Source organism: Schistocerca americana, chromosome 3, assembly GCF_021461395.2.
Source record: "Schistocerca americana isolate TAMUIC-IGC-003095 chromosome 3, iqSchAmer2.1, whole genome shotgun sequence".
NCBI lineage: Eukaryota > Metazoa > Arthropoda > Insecta > Orthoptera > Acrididae > Schistocerca > Schistocerca americana.
Window position 1 is genome coordinate 586,698,926 of NC_060121.1, and position 21,775 is coordinate 586,720,700.

Genomic DNA, 21,775 nt, shown 5'->3' on the forward strand with positions numbered 1-21,775 from the left:
TTCTTTTCTTACGATGGCACTTATTCACTGGAATATTCGCAGCGTTCGCTCCAACCGAGAGGACTTGAAGTTGCTGCTCCGCTTGCACCGTCCGCTTGTCGTAGCCCTCCAGGAAACGAAGCTACGCCCATGCGATCAAATTGCCTTGGCACACTACACCTCTGTGCGTTTTGACCTACCCCCTGTGGTAGGTATCCCAGCTCATGGAGGGGTTATGTTGCTGGTCCGGGATGATATTTACTACGATCCCATCACGTTGCACACCGGCCTGCAGGCAGTTGCCATCCGCATTACTCTCCCCACTTTTACGTTTTCCTTTTGTACCGTTTACACTCCATCGTCGTCTGCCGTTACCAGGGCAGACGTGATGCAACTTATTGCTCAGCTACCTGCACCATTTTTGTTAACTGGAGACTTCAATGCCCACCATCCCCTTTGGGGCTCTCCAGCATCCTGCCCGAGGGGCTCCTTGTTAGCAGACCTTTTCAACCAGCTCGATCTTGTCTGCCTCAATACTGGCGCCCCTAGTTTTCTTTCGGACACATCTCACACCTATTCCCATTTAGACCTCTCTATATGTACTCCCCAACTTGCACGCTGGTTTGAGTGGTATGCACTTTCTGATACATATTCGAGCGACCACTTCCCGTGTGTTATCCATCTCCTGCAGCATACCCCCTCTCCGTGCTTCTCTAATTGGACCATCTCCAAGGCAGACTGGGGGCTCTTCTCTTCCAGGGCGACCTTTCAGGATCAAACCTTTACAAGCTGCGATCGTCAGGTCGCACACCTCACGGAAGTCATTCTCGCTGCTGCTGAATATTCCATCCCTCACCCTCCTTCTTCTCCACGTCGCGTACCGGTCCCCTGGTGGACCGCAGCATGTAGAGACGCTTTACGTGCTCGTCGACGTGCTTTACGCACTTTTAAACGCCACCCTACAGTGGCGAATTGTATCAATTATAAACGATTACGTGCTCAGTGTCGTCGTATTATCAAAGAAAGCAAGAAAGCCAGCTGGGCTGCTTTCACAAGCACCTTCAACAGTTTTACTCCTTCTTCTGTTGTCTGGGGTAGCCTGCGCCGGCTATCTGGCACTAAGGTCCACTCACCAGTTTCTGGCTTGAAGGTCGCGAATGATGTCCTTGTGGCCCCTGAGGCTGTCTCCAATGCCTTCGGCCGCTTTTTCGCAGAGGTTTCGAGCTCCGCTCATTACCACCCTGCCTTCCTCCCCCGCAAACAGGCAGAGGAGGCTAGGCCACCTAACTTCCGCTCCTCGAATTGTGAAAGTTATAATGCCCCATTCACCATGCGGGAACTCGAAAACGCACTTGGCCGATCATGGTCCTCTGCTCCAGGGCCAGATTCTATTCATATTCAGATGCTGAAGAACCTTTCTCCTGCGGGTAAAGGTTTTCTTCTTCGTACATACAATCGCATCTGGATTGAGGGACATGTTCCCGCATGCTGGCGCGAGTCTATTGTTGTCCCGATTCCTAAGCCGGGGAAGGACAAGCACTTGCCTTCCAGTTATCGACCTATCTCGCTTACCAGCTGTGTCTGTAAAGTGATGGAGCGAATGGTTAACTCTCGATTGGTTTGGCTGCTCGAGTCTTGACGCCTACTTACCAATGTACAATGTGGATTTCGTAGGCGCCGCTCTGCTGTTGACCATCTGGTTACCTTGTCGACCTTCATTATGAATAACTTCTTGCGGAAGCGCCCGACCGCGGCTGTGTTCTTTGATTTGGAGAAGGCTTACGACACCTGTTGGAAGGCGGGCATTCTCCGCACCATGCATACATGGGGCCTTCGCGGTCGCCTCCCTCTTTTTATTCGTTCCTTTTTAATGGATCGACAGTTCAGGGTACGTGTGGGTTCTGTCCTGTCCGACACCTTTCGCCAGGAGAATGGGGTGCCACAGGGCTCAGTTTTGAGCGTCGCTCTCTTCACCATCGCGATCAATCCAATAATGGATTGCCTCCCAGCTGATGTATCAGGCTCCCTTTTCGTGGACGATTTTACCATCTATTGCAGCGCGCAGTGTACACGTGTCCTGGAGCGCTGTCTTCAGCGTTCTCTTGACCGTCTTTACTCCTGGAGTGTCGCCAATGGCTTCCGTTTTTCTGCCGAGAAGACGGTCTGTATTAACTTCTGGCGATACAAAGAGTTTCTCCCACCGTCCTTACGACTCGGTCCCGTTGCTCTCCCAATCGTGGAGACAACCAAATTTTTAGGCCTTACATTTGACAGGAAACTTAGCTGGTCTCCACATGTGTCATATTTGGCCGCCCGTTGTACCCGTTCTTTAAATGTCCTCCGTGTTCTCAGTGGTCTGTCGTGGGGAGCGGATCGAACCGTCCTACTTCGTCTATATCGGTCGATCGTCCGCTCCAAGCTGGATTATGGGAGCTTCGTATACTCCTCTGCACGGCCATCCATCTTACGCCGCCTCAACTCCATACAACATCGGGGTTTACGACTTGCGATCGGAGCATTTTATACCAGTCCCGTAGAGAGTCTTCATGCTGACGCTGGCGAATTGCCACTCACCTACCGGAGCGATATACTGCTTTGTCGGTATGCCTGTCGGCTACTGTCAATGCCCGACCATCCGTCTTATCGTTCCTTTTTTGACGACTCTCTTGACCGTCAATACGGGTTGTATGTCTCTGCCCTGCTACCCCCTGGAGTTCGCTTTCGTCGCCTCCTTCAACACCTTACTTTTTCCCTCCCTGCAACCTTTCGAGTGGGCGAGAGCTGCACGCCACCTTGGCTCCAGGCTCAGGTCCGCGTTCACCTTGACCTCAGCTCGCTCCCAAAAGAGGTCACCCCCGGTTCGGTCTACCACTCCCGTTTTTTGGAACTTCGTTCGAAGTTCATCGACATGACTTTCATTTATACAGATGGCTCTAAGACCAATGACGGGGTCGGGTGTTCCTTTATTGTCGAGGCACAAAGTTTCAAATACCGGCTCCATGGCCATTGTTCGGTCTTCACAGCTGAGCTCTTTGCCCTCTACCAGGCTGTTCTTTACATCTGCCGCCACCGACATTCTGCTTATGTCATCTGCTCAGATTCCCTGAGCGCCATCCAGAGCCTCAGTGATCCGTACCCGGTTCACCCTTTCGTACACCGGATCCAACGCTCTCTTCAGCAGCTGGTGGACGTCGGTTCTCCAGTTAGCTTTATGTGGGTTCCGGGCCATGTCGGTATCCCTGGGAACGAAGCTGCAGATGCCGCGGCCAAGGCTGCGGTCCTCCAGCCTCGAACAGCTTCTTGTTGCGTCCCTTCATCCGATTTTAGCAGGGTGATTTGTCGGCGCATCTTAACTCTGTGGCATGCCGATTGGGCTGCACTTACCGACAACAAGCTTCGAGCCTTAAAACCTCTTCCCGTGGCTTGGACGTCCTCCTCACGCCCTTCTCGGCGGGAGGAGGTCGTTTTAGCCCGGTTAAGAATTGGACACTGCCGGTTCAGCCATCGCCATCTGCTGACGGCTGCGCCGGCGCCGTTCTGCCCATGTGGGCACTTGCTGACGGTTAGACACATTTTAATGTCCTGTCCAGATCTTAACGCACTGCGCCTCGATCTTAACCTGCCAAATACTTTCGATGCCATTTTAGCGGATGACCCACGAGCAGCTGCTCGTGTTCTTCGTTTTATCAATTTGACACACCTCGCTAAGGACATTTGATGATGCTGTTTTTTAATCCTATGCCTGTCAGTCTGTCTTTTATCGTGTTTTCCCTTTTAGTTGTTGTGGTCAACTTGTGCCTCGCGGTGCATTCTTAGAGTAGTCAGGGCGCTAATGACCATTGAAGTTGTGCGCCCTAAAACCACAAAAAAAAAAAAAAAAAAAAAAAAAAAGTAACTGTTCATAAATCTTGTGTTTGGCATAGAGAACAAAAGGTAGTCCTTTGGCAGCAGATCAGATGAATAATGGGAATGAGACATTAATTTGATGTTTTTTCTCTATCAGATAATCTCTTTGAATTGTCATGAAGGAGAATGATGCAATGTTTTTGATTGTTTTCCTGATTTTATAAATAGTTTGACACAAACAAATAGTTTCTCGCCAGTCATATGTAACTGTTCTTTGGTTAGGTCCAATGCAATCAAGAAAACCAACAATCATTTTCTGCAAATTGGTTACGAACCACTTTTACTGGCTTTGGTTGATCTTTGAATACCCAAAGGGCTGACTCCTGCTTAATTTCCAGCTCATGCAAATGTATCAAAGTTTATCTCTTTGTCTCTTACGGATGTTGCACTTCCTCTGTCATTTTTTGAGTATTTCGTTATACAAATTGACACAAGTCTATTATTGAACTTTGGTCAAGTTGTGTGTAATCCATTAGCAATAGACTTTTTAAAAAGCTAAATGTTCATACAAAATTAAATATACTCCAGGTTCAGTAAACTTAAAATACTTATATACTTAAATATACTCACAGTTAGTTGCATTTTGATGTTCATCACTCACATCAGGCAGAGCTCTGGGTTGTGCAACCACTCTGGTAGCGAGGCTTGCATAAGTGCAGCTTGGAGTTGTGCATAATCATGTAATCAAGATGTGTGGATAAGTACTGAGTCACTCATGGACACCCTACGACTGTCTCAGGGTGGCCCAGAGACAACAACACCAAGAAGAATCACTTCTTAGCTTTTGACAAGATCAATGTGGTCTTTCTTTTTCCTTGCTAAATCTTTATCTGTATTTGTATAGTTATTGATCCACTCAGTAATTCAATGTACAGAAGTGTGCATCATGACATGGGACAAGTGAAACAAATGATATGAGACATATACAGATATAGTGCTGTTTCTTATAGTGGACATCTCACTGAAGATGTATTATATATGCATTAATAATAATGCCAGAGTGTACTGAATGGAAAAGTGCATATTACATGCATGTCAGTGTGCCAGCATTTAGCTTGTCCCCCACTGAGTGGATCATAAAACAAACTTTGCTTAGCCTGGAAGTAATCATGTCAATGTGGCTTTTCTATGTGAATGTATCAGTGATGTCAATCCCAAAGAATTTTGTTTCATTGAAAAATTCTACATTGCTGCCGATTTGTGTCACTGTTGGAACCTGGGGATTTCTGTTCTGAATGGTGTGGAAGGTTAGGAATTCTGTCTTTTTTGCATTTAGGAGCGGTTTATTTGATGCAAGCCATGAGTCTAGTTGGGTTTTATTTCTATTAACTGATGATACAGATTCATCTGTATTTGATATAAGGATATTAGTATCATCAGCTAAGAGAAATGCCTTGCTAGTGGGTATGATGGAAGGGAGGTCATTTACATAAAGTAGGAATAACAGAGCCCTGTGGCACACCTTGTTTTGTGACTTGTGTAGTTGAATGCACCCCATTGAGGTTCCTGACTGATTAACTTTATTTATGAGCATGTACTGTGCTTGGTCTTCGACATAGCTGCTGAGCCTGCCATATCCCATAAGAATCTAACTTTGGCCCATAGCTGGGCATTTTTTGTCAACAAGCTGTAGAGTAGCATCAAGAAATTAATATGTTGCATCAACAGTGGTTTTATTTTCTTGGGTCAAAAGAAGGAATGTTATTTTTTCTAAGAAGTGATTTTAGTCTGGAAACCATTGCACATTCAGATATTTTGCTGAATGCAGACAGCACTGCCACTGGATGGTAGTTGCTAGGATCTTCTTTAGGTTTCTTTTTGTGTGTGGGTATGACTTTTGGTATTTTAAGTTTTCTTGGGAATACTGAATCTGAAAATGAAGCATCTATTACATGAGACAGTGGCTTACTAGTAAATTTGCTGCAACGGTGGAGAAGGAAGCAAGTGATCATGTCTTTTCATGTTGATGATTTTTCTTCTTTATTTATAATTTATTTATAATCTCTTCTATCTTTGTTTCTGGTGTTGGTGATAAAAACGTTGTGTATTGAAGACTGGTTGAGGGGGTGGTCCGTCTGAATGTTTATTAAACTACTGTGCAAAAAGTGAATTATATTGATCATGAACTTTGAGATTATTGCCTACAGTGTTTTCTCCTTATAGATCACATATTTTTTTTAAAAAAATATGTGGCCTCCATCCATCTGAAGGCTTAGTAAAGTATAGTGTAAAAATTTGAAATAAATTGGTCAGGAACATTTTGAGATTTTTGGTAACAACTTTAGACAAAACCTTGTCTTTATATAGTAATATCGATATATCTACATATATTAAAAAATTTATGAACTTTTTAAATTTTTTTGCTTACAACTGGTTTCGTGTTTATAGTGAACAGATATTTCTGTACCACATTTACTAAAGGATATGCAGCCTATGTCCATCCAAACATTTTTTAGAATATTGTACAAAAATTTGAAGAAAATTTGTTGAGCACTTTTGGAGATGTTTAGTAACAGTGTTAAACAAGGACTTGCCTCTCTCTCTCTGTGTGTGTGTGTGTGTGTGTGTGTGTGTGTGTGTGTGTGTGTGTGTGTGTGTGTGTGTGTAAACAAAGATGATGTGACTTACCAAACGAAAGCACTAGCAGGTCGATAGACACACAAACATACACACAAAATTCAAGCTTTCGCAACCAACGGCTGCTTCGGGGCAGGTACAGAAGCAAATAACCAGAGCCACTTCCTCATCCCCTCAAACCCAGAACCTCTCACAGAAGAACTCCAAAAGTGCCCGACTTGTGACAGGATACTTCACGGGACTGGATCAGACTCTGAATGGATCAGACTCTGAATGTGGCTCTCCAGCAGGGATACGACTTCCTCAAATCCTGCAACGAAATGAGATCCATCCTTCATGAAATCCTCCCCACTCCACCAAGAGTGTCTTTCCGCCGTCCAACTAACCTTCGTAACCTCTTGGTTCATCCCTATGAAATCCCCAAACCACCTTCTCTACCCTATGGCTCCTACCCTTGTAACCGCCCCCGGTGTAAAACCTGTCCCATGCACCCTCCCACCACCACCTACTCCAGTCCTGTAACCTGGAAGGTGTACACAATCAAAGGCAGAGCCACGTGAGAAAGCACCCACGTGATTTACCAACTGACCTGCCTACACTGTGATGCATTCTATGTGGGAATGACCAGCAACAAACTGTCCATTTGCATGAATGGACACAGGCAGACAGTGTTTGTTGGTAACGAGGATCACCCTGTGGCTAAACATTCCTTGGTGCACGGCCAGCACATCTTGGCACAGTGTTACACCGTCCGGGTTCTCTGGATACTTCCCACTAACACCACCCTATCCGAACTCTGGAGATGGGCACTTGCCCTGCAATATATCCTCTCTTCCCATTATCCACCAGGCCTCAATCTCCGCTAATTTCAAGCTGCCGCCACTCATACCTCACCTGTCATTCAACAACATCTTTGCCTCTGCACTTTCGCCTCGACTGACATCTCTGCCCAAACTCTTTGCCTTTAAATATGTCTGCTTGTGTCTGTATATGTGGGGATGGATATGTGTGTGCGTGCGAGTGTATACCTGTCCTTTTTTCCCTCTAAGGTAAGTCTTTCCGCTCCCAGGATTTGAATGACTCCTTACCCTCTCCCTTAAAACCCACATCCTTTCATCTTTCCCTCTCGTTCCCTCTTTCCTGACGAAGCAACCGTGGGTTGCGAAAGCTTGAAACATACACACAAAATTCAAGCTTTCGCAACTAACGGTTGCTTCGTCAGGAAAGAGGGGAGGAGAGGGAAAGATGAAAGGATGTGGGTTTTAAGGGAGAGGGTAAGGAGTCATTCCAATCCCGGGAGCGGAAAGACTTACCTTAGGGGGAAAAAAGGACAGGTATACACTCGCACACGCACCCATATCCAACCGCACATACACAGACACAAGCAGACATTTGTAAAGGCAAAGAGTTTCGGCAGAGATGTCAGTCGAGGCAGAAGTACAGAGGCAAAGATGTTGTTGAAAGACAGGTGAGGTATGAGCAGCAGCAACTTGAAATTAGCGGAGGTTGCGGCCTGGCGGATAATGAGAAGAGAGGATATACTGAAGGGTAAGTTCCCATCTCCGGAGTTCTGACAGGTTGGTGTTAGTGGGAAGTATCCAAATAACCCAAACGGTGTAACACTGTGCCAAGATGTGCTGGCCGTGCACCAAGGCATGTTTAGCCACAGGGTGATCCTCATTACCAACAAACACTGTCTTCCTGTGTCCATTCATGCGAATGGACAGTTTGTTGCTGGTCATTCCCACATAGAAAGCTTCACAGCGTAGGCAGGTCAGTTGGTAAATCACGTAGGTGCTTTCACACGTGGCTCTGCCTCTGATTGTATACACCTTCCAGGTTACAGGACTGGAGTAGGTGGTGGTGGGAGGGTGCATGGGACAGGTTTTACACTGGGGGCGTTTACAAGGGTAGGAGCCAGAGGGTAGGGAAGGTAGTTTGGGGATTTCATAGGGATGAACTAAGAGGTTACGAAGGTTAGGTGGACGGCGGAAAGACACTTTTGGTGGAGTGGGGAGGATTTCATGAAGGATGGATCTCATTTCAGGGCAGGATTTGAGGAAGTTGTATCCCTGCTGGAGAGCCACATTCAGAGTCTGATCCAGTCCCGGAAAGTATCCTGTCACAAGTGGGGCACTTTCGTGGTTCTTCTGTGGGAGGTTCTGGGTTTGAGAGGATGAGGAAGTGGCTCTGGTTATTTGCTTCTGTACCAGGTCGGGAGGGTAGTTCCGGGATGCGAAAGCTGTTGTCAGGTTGTTGGTGTAATGGTTCAGGGATTCTGGACTGGAGCAGATTCGTTTGCCATGAAGACCTAGGCTGTAGGGAAGGGACCGTTTGATGTGGAATGGGTGGCAGCTGTCATAATGGAGGTACTGTTGCTTGTTGGTGGGTTTGATGTGGACGGACGTGTGAAGCTGGCCATTGGACAGATGGAGGTCAAGTTCAAGGAAAGTGGCATGGGATTTGGAGTAGGACCAGGTGAATCTGATGGAACCAAAGAAGTTGAGGTTGGAGAGGAAATTCTGGAGTATTTCTTCACTGTGAGTCCAGATCATGAAGATGTCATCAATAAATCTGTACCAAACTTTGGTTTGGCAGGCCTGGGTAACCAAGAAGGCTTCCTCTAAGCGACCCATGAATAGGTTGGTGTACGAGGGGGCCATCCTGGTACCCATGGCTGTTCCCTTTAATTGTTGGTATGTCTGGCCTTCAAAAGTGAAGAAGTTGTGATTCAGGATGAAGCTGGCTAAGGTAATGAGGAAAGAGGTTTTAGGTAGGGTGGCAGGTGATCTGTGTGAAAGGAAGTGCTCCATCGCAGCGAGGCCCTGGACGTGCGGAATATTTGTGTATAAGGAAGTGCCATCAATGGTTACAAGGATGGTTTCTGGGGGTAACAGATTGGGTAAGGATTCCAGGTGTTCGATAAAGTGGTTGGTGTCTTTGATGAAGGATGGGAGACTGCATGTAATGGGTTGAAGGTGTTGATCTACTTAGGCAGAGATACGTTCTGTGGGGGCTTGGTAACCAGCTACAATGGGGCGGCCGGGATAACTGGGTTTGTGAATTTTAGGAAGAAGGTAGAAGGTATTGACCACAATTTTTCCATTTGTTGTTTGTTTTGAAATATAACAGTTTGGGCACTACCAAAATGTTACTTTTCGACATACTTTCCTATTTAGTTCTTACTTATATTGGCACACACCCTGGAGACATGTGTCAAAAATGCAGTTTTTTTCTTGTTAGGTGATCTTTCTGGCAATATATCTGCCACTGTGTCTGCTTCATCCAAGATCTTGAGAAGAATCAATTACTATATGTTGGATGCCTTGTGCTCGCCTAACTCTACAAATCTGAAGAGAATACATGTTTTCCTCTAGTGTTTCCTTATAAACTACAAATGCATTAATGATGCTCATTCAAATAAATTAAAGAATAATTTTTTGAATTATTTGAGTCGTTTTCTGTTGAAAGTAGAGTAAGCAATAACTTGGGTCCATTTCTACTTTGAGAATGTTGTAATCAATATTAATATATGGTTTTGTTTTAGTCATTCGGTCTCCTTACAAATGCACAGTTACCTCCATTGCAGTGTGGCATGTTGAGAGGATCAGAATGCCCCTTGTGTCCTTCTATTCTGGATGGAGCAGAATTTCTCTTTTTTGCAGATATCATTTTACTCTTTCTTGAATTCTCCATTTTACAACTATACTTTGAGGAAGGTCCTTTCTGTTAGTCATGCAAGTGCCTACTGCCTTTACCTTGCACACCCATAAGTAATCATATACAATAGGTGATGTTAATAGTGATCCATGTAAATTGTATACATCTGCAAAAAGAGTTCTCCAGTACAAGCGTTACAATGTCTGGCTCCCATGCCCCTTTCACTGTTTGCTCCTGTATCCCAATGACATAGCCAGTCAAAGTATCATACCAGGTGAACAAGTATGAAATGTGGATCTTTTTGTATTAAAAACATGTTAAATTCAAAAGAATGACAAACAGTGCTTTATTCTAAGTATGCTCTATTGTTTGATAAAAATTTTTCTCATCTTTTGGGCAATTTGTAAACACCCCACCTGTAAAAATTTGCGCCTTTTACTGTGAACCATTCTTTGAGCCATTTTTTCATATCTTCGTACGAAACAAAATGCTGCTCGGCGAGTGCATGACCCAACGATGCAAACAAGTTCTAATCAGAAGGAGCCAAGTCTCATGAGTAAGCCACATGGGGTAGAACTTCCCAGTTGAGTGCTTACAGTGTGCTACAAACCGGTTTTGAATTATTTGAAGAAAAATTACTTTGTGTTGCCTCTTTTGGTAGTGTGGCCATTTTTCAAGCAGTGAACGGTTCAAATTGGTCAGTTGTTATTGGTAGCATTTAGTATTAACCATTTCCCCTGGTTCTAACAGTGCATAATAGTCCATGCCCCTGCGGTTCTACCAGACATAGAGCATTATCTTTCTGCCAAAGTGATTTGGTCTTGCGGTCGATGTGGATGGTGTGCCTGGGTCTACTCATGAATTTTTGTACTTGGGATTCTCAAAATAAATCCATTTCTGATCTCCTGTAACTATATGATGCAAAATGGACTTCATTTTTTGCCGAGCGAGCAATTTTACATGTGTTTTTGTGCTTTTCCATTGGCCTGTCATTCAACTCGAGTGGCACCCATCTACCAGTCTCTGGAATCTTTTCCCTCTCTTGTAGCCAATTGGAAACATCTTTTTGACTGAGGCTCAATTGCTCGGCGCGTTGTTTTTGTGTTTGCAAGTCATCTTTGTTCAGCAATACTTCCATCTCCACATCTTCGTATATTTTTGGCAGTTTTCCATGTTTCTGATTGCAACATTAAAGTCACCATATCTGAAATGTCAGAACCATCATTCACAGGTATTTTGTGATGGGGCACGTTCACCATAAGCTTCTCAAAGTAATCGGTGTGATTCAGCAACAGTTTTCTTCAAATGAAAACAAAAAATTAATGCTGTCTGCAAATGCTCTTTGTTTGGTATAAATTGTGACGTATTAACCACAACACTCTGCACACACTTTTCCAATTTATCCCTTGTGCGCATCTGACACCTGCTGGTGAAACAACAAAATGGTGGAGTGTCGAATCTTTGTAACACAAACTGCATTGCTGCGACATCTGCTTGTCTGAAATCCACATTTCATAGTTGTACACCTGGTAAACAACAAACAATTTTATTCCCATGTATCTAGCTAGCATGCTTTTCATCTCACATGTCTTCAACAGTGGTCAAATGTTCATGTGGGACAATTAAGGTGATCAAAAAAAGGACAAATTTTGGAAAAAGGGTCCTGTTTAGGTTGGTTACGAGGAATGTATTTGTCATTGTGTTTGAGGTGCAAGTTAAACAAAACCTATCACAAATCATAATCGCTGCAGGAAAGATGTTAAGCAATAGTGGTGCTTTTAACCAATAGTCACTGTCTTTTTGCTTCTTCACAAGCCACATGAATTATTACTGTGGGAAAAGAGTGCATATCCTCAATTTTTGTCCTAGTCCACTTTCCTCAAACACTGTTTTCTTTCATCTTGTAATTGTCTTCTTTGTTTTGCTATTATTGACACAGGATTACCATTACTTTCACTTTTTATTGTTTTTATTATTTTCCCTGGCATGAACAATAGAAAAACAATTTGTGAGTGTGGAAATATAGTAAAGAGATGCTGACACACTGCCAGTTTCCCGAAAAGGGAAACATGGATGTGGAGGAGCAGGATTATCAACTGCACATAACAGTGCTGAAATTGATGGCTCAAAATATTCTGCATCATTATTTTCATGACCTACAATCAGATTACGGTATACTGTACTACTAGAATAGCTTTACAGACATTCTTTTAGCTGTCACATTCTTGCTAACACTACATATTACTTCTTTTCTTTAATACTTACCTCAGCATTTGACTGAATAAAAATCTGGATCAGTTCCAGAATTATCTCTTCTTCTTTCTGAACCAGAATCACTGAGTGCACCTTCCAGGCCACTGAAACATTGTTATCAGTGACTTTCACCATCTCAAAGCTGTGACTGTGCATGATCAGTGGGTCAGCAAATACTCAAATACCTGTAGCTTTTGAAAACAACATGGGACACAATGCATAGTCAAAAGAAAAGAAAAAGGGTGCTGTTGAGACTTACACACAGTTCACATTCTGGTAACTACATAGCAGCAAAATGCAGACATCATGCCTTGTAAATTTAAGACAATTCCCAATAGAGGACACAAAACTGAGTGTCAGCTGTGAATTGTTACCCACAGCACAAGGTAGATGACAGTGATGTCCATCTTCTTAACCGCTGCTACCTGAATCCTACTTAGGTGCCATCCACAGTGTGTTAAACAATAGTTGTGGCTTACTGTGTATTGCCGGGTATTAACTGGAGAACCATACATTCACTGCTGTCAGTAGAAAGTCTCCTACAGAATATTAATGAACAGTAGCAGGCCATGCAACTTACATAAGAATATGTGAAAAGGAAATGACAAATTTAATTTTCCTCAACCCCTTTTCTTTTTTCTTTTCACCTCTGTCCTAGCTTTTTATGCCCCTAGTTTGCTGTGATATTCTGTTCAATGTTCTGTATACGTAAACTTCACAAAAGAGGGGGAATGTTATAATTGTCTTGAGATAAAGAATGTTTAATGTTTACTAACAGTTTGTCACTGTAGTAGCCTGTCAGTTATCAGATAACCAACTTTGGTCTATTCAACTATCTCCAGATCTGCAGTCATTACAAAGTGACCCATTATAGTGGAACAGTAGAAGTATTCACTGTCCAAAAATGAATAACAACAGTAATTACTGACTGAGTGTGCTAACTGACAGACAAAAAAGCATAGAACAAGTAGGTCTTTTTGTGATCATCAGAATCAAAATAATAAGAAAAACTGTTTTGAAAATGGTTCAAATAAAGTAGCAGATCCCAATGCGAAAAGTCATGAAAGGTTCTGTTGTAACAGATCACTTTTTGTGATGACCACAGATCTGATGATGGTTGAATAGACCAAATTTGGTTATTTTGTAATTTATGTACAACCTTAACAGCAAGTATAGCATTATTAATTTAACGGCAATGGAAAATCGAGGATGGGATGTAACAGTATTATGAGAAGGGAAGTTGCTGCTCACCATATAGCGGAGAAGCTGAGTCGCAGATAGGCACAACGAAAAGACTCTCACAATTACAGCTTTTGGCCATTAAGGCCTTCGTTAATAATAAACCACACTGGTTTCAGTTGCCTGAGACTGCAGTCATGTGTGTGAGTTGTGTTTGCAATAGTATTTGTGTGTGTGTGTGTGTGTGTGTGTGTGTGTGTGTGATGAAGGCATTAATGGCCGAAAGCTATAATTGTGAGAGTCTCTTTGTTGTGCTTATCTGCGACTCAGCATCTCTGCTATATGGTGAGTAGCAACTGTCCTTCTAATAATATTGTTAATTTAATGACAATGGTATTTCATGATTTTGGAGATAGCCCTATTAAACAAAAATGTGGAGAAGAACAAAATTTCTTCTTTTCATTAGATCTCTTTAAAATCAAATATTTGAAAACGCTCTCTTGCAAAGAGTCTAAAAGATTTGTTCTTTAAGCAATTTGTTATAACTGTAACAGCTACAAAACTTCTGTTGCAGTGTCTGTTTCCATCTTCCAAAGGATAAAATTATGTCAACAGCTTCTCGTAGTCAGTAACATGTTTTAGACTTGACACTTCCATCCATTGAAAAGTTAACCCTCTTTCAGTTTAGAGGTGTGTATCTACCTACTCAGAGCTTTTTGTGGATTTTTCTAACAACTTAAAGTGTTGTTCCTTTGAAGAGGCCATAACCCCTTTCTTAGCCACACTGCACAAATTAGGCTTTTGTTATGGAATACATGTTTTGTTTGCTGCTACTGTCTCCACCTTTCCCTATTTCTTTTTCTTTTCTGCTTGCGCTGCTTGGTTTGTCAACCTCCTTAAACATTCTTCACTTTTTACAGAGTGCATTAACTGCATTATATTTTTGCTTACAGGTGGTTTTCTACTTATCTTTTCTCCAGTTGTTTCTTTCCTCTGGATAGCTGTTGCTTTTTTTCCCCCCTCTCACAGTATATTACTCCCCGACTGGACCATCAAACAGTGTTCATAATTTTTATTGTTGCGTATTGTGTAGTTATTGCAAAACTTTTACCAGATGTCTTAAAAAATATGAGCCCCCAGAATTAACACTCTGAGATAAATCAGGGAAGTTAGTCCAAAATGCAGAGTTTCTTGCAGAAAAATTCAATGAAATTTTGAATTATAGGTCACACTGGAAACATTTGAAGTATGATATGGTCAGAATAATTTTCATTATCTCTGATCCTCCAACCATTTATGAAGTGGAACTCAATATCAGAGAACTGAAAAATACAAAACATGTTGTGAAGACCTAATATATGGAGACATCTCAAAAACCACAGGAAAATGTGCAATCGGAAATCTCTACCAACATCTGGTCAAAATGTTCTTCACAGAGAAATACCAGAACACTGAAGCACAGAATAATGCATTATTTATTTAAATTTACAACAAGATCAAAAACGTTCTGGAACCAAAACTTGTGGAATACCAAGATGGATTTCATCCATGCATAAGCCGTCTATACCAAATTCTCTGGCCCGAAACTAAAAATGGAACATTAAAAGTACATAAACAGCTCTTTGTTTAATTCATATATTTCAACAAAGCATCTAGTAGTGTCAATAGACCCACACTTTTATAAGTCCTCAAATCATACAATCTTCATACCAGAAAAATAAAAAATAATGAAACAAATTCCAAGCTAAAATGCAGGGAAGAAATTTCGAAAGCTTTCACAATAAAAAGTGGTCATAGACAAGGTGATGGATTATCCCCACTGCTTTTTAGTATAGGCTTGAATTACATCACAAAGATTTGGCATAAAGAAAACCCATCTCAATCAAAATTGGAGCAAAAGCCTTGGAAAGAACATATTGCCTGAGGTTTGCAGATGATCTAGCTCTTTTAGCTCTAGACATGGAAGAAGTTAGAGCTAGATCACCAGTCACCAAAAACTGACCTAAAAATAGGCTTAGAAGTATCCTTAGTGACAACTGAAATCATGCACATGAAACCCCTTTGTATATTCAGGGTTTATACGACCCGGGACAACCAGGAGATCCGGAAAAAACCCGGGAATTTTTTCATCCGGGAGAAAACCTGGAAAAACCCGAGAATTTTTTAGAATTCCGGGAATTTTTTAGAATTCCGGGAATTTTTCATTGTTTCAGTTTTCAGTTAAATTTTTGTAACTTTGACTGGTAAGAACCAATACTCTAACAAAGAATATTGCTGTATCTCTCTACTGCAGAATAATACTGCACCAATAAGAAACGAACAAAAGGAAAAAAAAAAAATATTAAAATAAAATTGAAGTTGCAAAGGAAATTCACTATATACAACAAAACACAGTGCTGTTACAAGCATCTGCCGACGGAAAAATGTGTCATAGCCTTTAGGAAGACTATGCAGTGTTTCATAACAACAAATTGCGTCCGATGGGTGTTAGGTCACAACTTTACATTAGATTCGTTTGAGCGGTTGCGAGTGAGCTTATCCGCATGTGCAGTTGAGTCTTGAGTAGTACCTTCTCCTGCTTCTGGCAACAGAAGTGTGGCAGTTAGTTGTATAAGCAATAGCAGCAAGCAGCCAGATGCTATCCGGAAAAATTTTACTGGTGCGCCTAAGCTGCCAGATTCACGTATGTGCAACAGGCCCGGAACTAGGCGGCGGGGGCAAACCGGGTTATCTGCCCCGGGCAATAGTTTCAGGGGGAGGGGGGAGGGGGGGGGGGGGCAAATTCATATTATTGAGGAAAAAGACCTTGTTTCACAAAGCCCCTAGCACCCACCGCACATTGGTCTATCGATTTCTCATATGATTTTGAACGCATCCCTGTTGGTTTTTGAACATTCTTGAACAAATTCTAAGTCGATATCTGAAAGAATCGTAAGTTGATTTTTGAATGCATGCATAGTGTACGTGATGTCTCTGCCAGGGGAATCCCTGTCGCATTCAGAAATAAACTTTCCTGCAGACAAATGGGGATGGGTCTATACGAGCTGAGCAGAATAAAGCCGAATGGATGAATGCCAGTCACTGTTTATGTGGTTGACTGGGTTTGCAAATGGTCAGCATTGTTATAACTACTAGCGAATTCCATAGATTCAGACTACCAAAGTGGAAAAAAACGACTAACAGGAATAACAGGCAACAAAGATTGCGTATTGTCTCCTCCGTGTGTCCAAAAAAAAAAAAAATGAAATTTTGACAGAAAATTTTTGGCCAGACTGCTACACTACACTGCGAAGGGCCAGTTATGCAGTCCCCAGCTAGCAGCCGCTAAAGTTCTATTCTGGGAGTAGTGTGGAAAACGCCTTGTTCGAACACGTAATAACGCCCAACCGGTTAACTAAACTGGTGACGAAATTAACCAGATAATAAGTTTTGACACTGGGAGGAATAGTTACAGAATTAGTGATAAGATTGTTTGTTAGAACGAGGAAGGAGAAGAAACGGGGACTCACACAAATTACGGGAGAATATGTCGATTCGAAATTTATTTAAAAATTTAGTACTACTACTTTACAGTCTCATGCTTCAGAAGCTAGAGAGTATGAATGAAATGTGAAATTATTTCCTAACATAAAACTTTTTGCTTGTAGTAGGCCTAATGGGCCTTTGATATTGGTACTTCTTGAATTATATTCTGTTGTGTTATGAAAATGACCATTTGTGCCAAAACAGTCTCATTTATGTGAAGTGTGTAACAACTACTGCAATATTGGGCAGGCCTATTTCATTTTATATAGCAGTGGCAAAATACATGTAATCAGATCGAGAAACCACACCAGTCTTGGTTACAATTTGTATTAACAGCTTTTCTAGTATTAGACAACGACATTTCGTTTTTTCATGTAGCAAAACGTTGACGAACTTTGATGAGGCAGTAGATTCTTTCCCAGAAAGGAAAGTACGCCATGTAAAGCTGTGTCAAGATTAGAGAGAAAAGAAGCTAGGACATAACGATTGAAGAAACATGTACTGTCTTGCTTGTCTCTTGTCTTTATTCATTTTGTGTATCCTATATTTAATTTTATGTCACACAAATCAGCAAGTTATTAGCTAATAGGCAGTAAAGACTGCAAATTTTCTGAAGAGTTCTTGTTCTGCCGGTTGCAAATAATCCCAACCAGTATTAATTTCGAGATTTTTTTAAAGAGGAGCAGGGTGTCAATAAATAGGAGCAGGATGTCAAACCGGCCAACTGGGAGCAGGAGAGGCACCACAGGATATTTTTATTTCCACTGGCGTGAATATAGTTTGATGGCACCCATTCCATTACAAAATATTATAGGTTTGAATTCCACAGAGCGAAATACAAGAGACGTGCCATGGAAGAATGCTGTGTGTAGAGGCGTGGCACTGCACTTTGCCACACTTAGGGCCAAATAACATATCTTATGTTCCCTCGAATATATATGTTTTATGTATCAGACTGTTCAGAAAGATGTGTGCTACAAAATGAAGATATTTTTGAAAAGTCGGTTTTTAAATTTTTGGTGTCCTACCTCAAATGCTCAGAGGAGGGGGGAGCGCCACTATCTTAATATCGCCCCGGTTTGGAAATATCCTAGATCCGGACCTGATTTACAGAGCAGTCTGAGTTGTAGTGGGAGGTGGTAGTCTCCACGTGATCTGTGTTTACGTTAAGTGATTTTGCTGTTAAATCTTTGTTTATTGCTCTCACTTCAAATGAAAACAAAACGGATTTTTGTGGCCGGGAGCTATCGAGTGAATTAAAATACATTCACAAAATTACGGAAGGCTAAAATACGTAATAAGTTTCAGATTTTATTTTGTTTCCACCTTTTTGACAGTCAAGCGTTAATCACCTTGCAGAACAATGAAGTTATCTTTGTCGGTTTGTTAAAGAAATTTGACTTTCACTAATCTTTTCTGCTGAGGCAGTCAATTTATTTGAAACGAAGTTTTTAATTCCACACTATTGGCTAGATTCAACTGTTTGCTGCATTTCAAGTTCATGTTTTCATCTTCTAGCATGTATGGCATTATGCCTTAATAAATAACCAGACATGAGATAATACAGTACAGGTGTTGTTGTTGTTGTTGTTGTGGTCTTCAGTCCTGAGACTGGTTTGATGCAGCTCTCCATGCTACTCTATCCTGTGCAAGCTTCTTCATCTCCCAATACCTATTGCAGCCTACATCCTTCTGAATCTGCTTTGTGTATTCATCTCTTGGTCTCCCTCTACGATTTTTACCCTCCAAGCTGCCCTCCAGCACTAAATTGGTGATCCCTTGATGCCTCAGAGCATGTCCTACCAACCGATCCCTTCTTCTAGTCAAGTTGTGCCACAAACTCCTCTTCTCCCCAATTCTATTCAATACTTCCTCATTAGTTATGTTATCTACCCATCTAGTCTTCAACATTCTTCTGTAGCACCACATTTCGAAAGCTTCAATTCTCTTCTTGTCCAAACTATTTATCGTCTATGTTTCACTTCCATACATGGCCTCACTCCATACAAACACTCTCAGAAACGACTTCCTGACACTTAAATCAATACTCGATGTTAACAAATTTATCTTCTTCAGAAACGCTTTCCTTGCCATTGCTAGTCTACATTTTATATCCTCTCTACTTCGACCATCGTCAGCTATTTTGCTCCCCAATAGCAAAACTCCTTTACTGCTTCAAGTGTCTCATTTCCTAATCCAATTCCCTCAGCATCACCCGACTTAATTCGGCTACGTTCCATTATCCTCGTTTTGCTTTTGTTGATGTTCATCTTATAACCTCCTTTTAAGACACTGTCCATTCCATTCAACTGCTATTGCAACGCCTTTGCTGTCTCTGACAGAATTACAATGTCATTGGCGAACCTCAAAGTTTTTATTTCTTCTCCACGGATTTTAATGCCTACTCCGAACTTTTCTTTTGTTTCCTTTACTGCTTGCTCAATATACAGATTGAATAACGTTGTGGATATGCTACAGCCCTGTTTCACTCCCTTCCCAACCACTGCTTCCCTTTCATGCCCCTCGACTCTTATAACTGCCATCTGGTTTCTGTACAAATTGTAAATAGCCTTTCGCTCCCTGTACTTTACCTTCAGAATTTGAAAGAGGGGGGGGGGAGTAGACAGTACAGGTACTCCAAGAAAATTTACATCTTTTATGGCATAATGTAAGATCCTTTAATGTTTTACACGTATGAACGTTCAGGCTTCCAGCGTCATTGTAGCTGCACAAGCGCTGCGACACCTGTTATTTGGCGTGCTCTGGCAACTGCTGAACAATTCTATTTCTAACAGGTCACAGGAAAATATTACGAATGGTTGTTTGGAAAGCGTTACTTTCAAAGTAAATTTCCTTTCACACAAGATGAACTCTGAGCACGCGGATGTCCGATGAATTTCTTAAATCACAGAGCATTTGACTCTCATTCAAAAATCAGGTCTTTGAGGGCGACCATTTAGAAAATTTTCGAGCCAGAAGATCAGACATTTATGTTGTCGTTAAAAAATTTACTGGCACATTTTTGTGATGCACCTTTAAAGTGTAACACATGCATAAATGAACATTATGTGTTAAAGCTTAGCTTCTCTTGCAGCTTATTAATCTTAGTGACCAAAATTAAACGTAAAAGCTTTTCTTTCATTGTAGCAACACTATGTATACATGTATATTAATTTAAACCATTAACGTTTCCTATTTGTGTATTCGCACTACTTTACAGTGATGTTGCTATTGGCTGACTACATCATGTGTCCTATGATCTGAATATCTGCAGTCATCAGCTGCCGAGATCGCTTGACATGAGCTACAACTGGCTTACAAAAGTGCATCGCAATCTCGATTTCAATCGTTCGGAAAGCAACATGCGGTGTTTGGTGGAATTCGAATTTATACTTTCGTAATATGAAAATATACAGTGTACATGTTGTTGCACATCAGACATCTTTCTAGAACGTGTTTATTCCCCTGAGTTTCGTTTTCCAAAGTGCCGGGAAATTTTACGCCAGTGTATAAAACCACAACCATTTAAAGGATTGATAAGTTTTACAGTTTCAAGGAAAAGTATACTGTTACTTAACACAGAAAAAATGTGTTTTCATCCGGGAGAAAGTGTATTTTTAACTGGGAAATGCGGGAAAAATCTGGGAATTTTTTTTCGTCGTCCACGTATACACCCTGATATTAGTCTTCATAAGTAATCAAAAAATTAACATAGTTGTACAGTTTAAATATTTTGGAGAACTGTGAAGAATAACTAACATGAAAAGGTGGATAAATGGGACTAACAAAATGAAAAAAAAGCTCAATTTGTAAGCAGTCCAGTGTGTAATAACAGATGCTTGTTAAAAGACACTAAGATCCAACGCACACTATCAGAAACATTCTAGAACCAAAACTTGTGCTTGCAAAACCCTGTTCCCAATTAAAAATGAGGAAACAACTGATCATCACCTCAAAACTGAAAGAAGAATAATCAAAACCTGTACAAATTATTATAATAATAAAAAAAGCCAGGTTGAAGTAGTCTTGAGAATTAATATTTCTTTCATGTCTTGAGGTTGCAAGAAATCAGGATTTTACAACTTGGGATGAGAAATCTTAGAAAAAAGATAGGAGGACATTATGTCCAAGAAATTTGGCAAGGTTTTAAACCAGGTAACAGATGCAGAGGAAAAAGATAAAATCAGTACTCTTCTTAGGAATCACAGATTTGCAGCAGAAGTCACACACAAAAGGGCTATAGGAATTTCAGACAGATTGAGAAAATTATGTTCAGATAGAATATAATGTTGTTCGTGGATTGCTAGAACCAAACAGTGCAACCTGAAAAGCAAAATTGAACAAGCAATGTCACAAGTGCTGCAATGTGGCCAATAAATTTAACAACAATAATAATAACAACAACAATAATAACAACAACAATAATAACAACAATTTTCTGTTCCCATCTTGTAAAATATGTGATGTAAAAATTTCTTGTTTGCATTTCGAACAGGTCTGGGTGGCAGCAGTCGTCAGTTGTATACATCAGTTCAGGCAAATGGCACACCTCGACTTTTCCATTTGAGCAGTATTTCTGGCTTCCTCTCTACTACTGAGATACTGAGTCCATATAGACATCCAGACTTTCCTGTGGCCTTTCCATTCCTGCAAGATGATTTGTACAGTGCCGGTCAACCAGGTAAGATCATGATTA

General features: G+C 41.5%; 1 protein-coding gene across 4 annotated transcripts in view; it reads left to right on the forward strand.

The window, feature by feature from the left end:
• Window positions 1-21,775, forward strand: part of LOC124606641 (supervillin) — a 172,396-nt gene that overhangs the window by 138,943 nt on the left and 11,678 nt on the right. For all 4 annotated transcript variants that reach the window (XM_047138638.1, XM_047138639.1, XM_047138640.1 and 1 more), the window contains one exon: window positions 21,575-21,760. In XM_047138638.1, coding sequence (XP_046994594.1) covers window positions 21,575-21,760 — 186 coding nt within the window. The remainder of the gene's footprint in view (window positions 1-21,574; window positions 21,761-21,775) is intronic.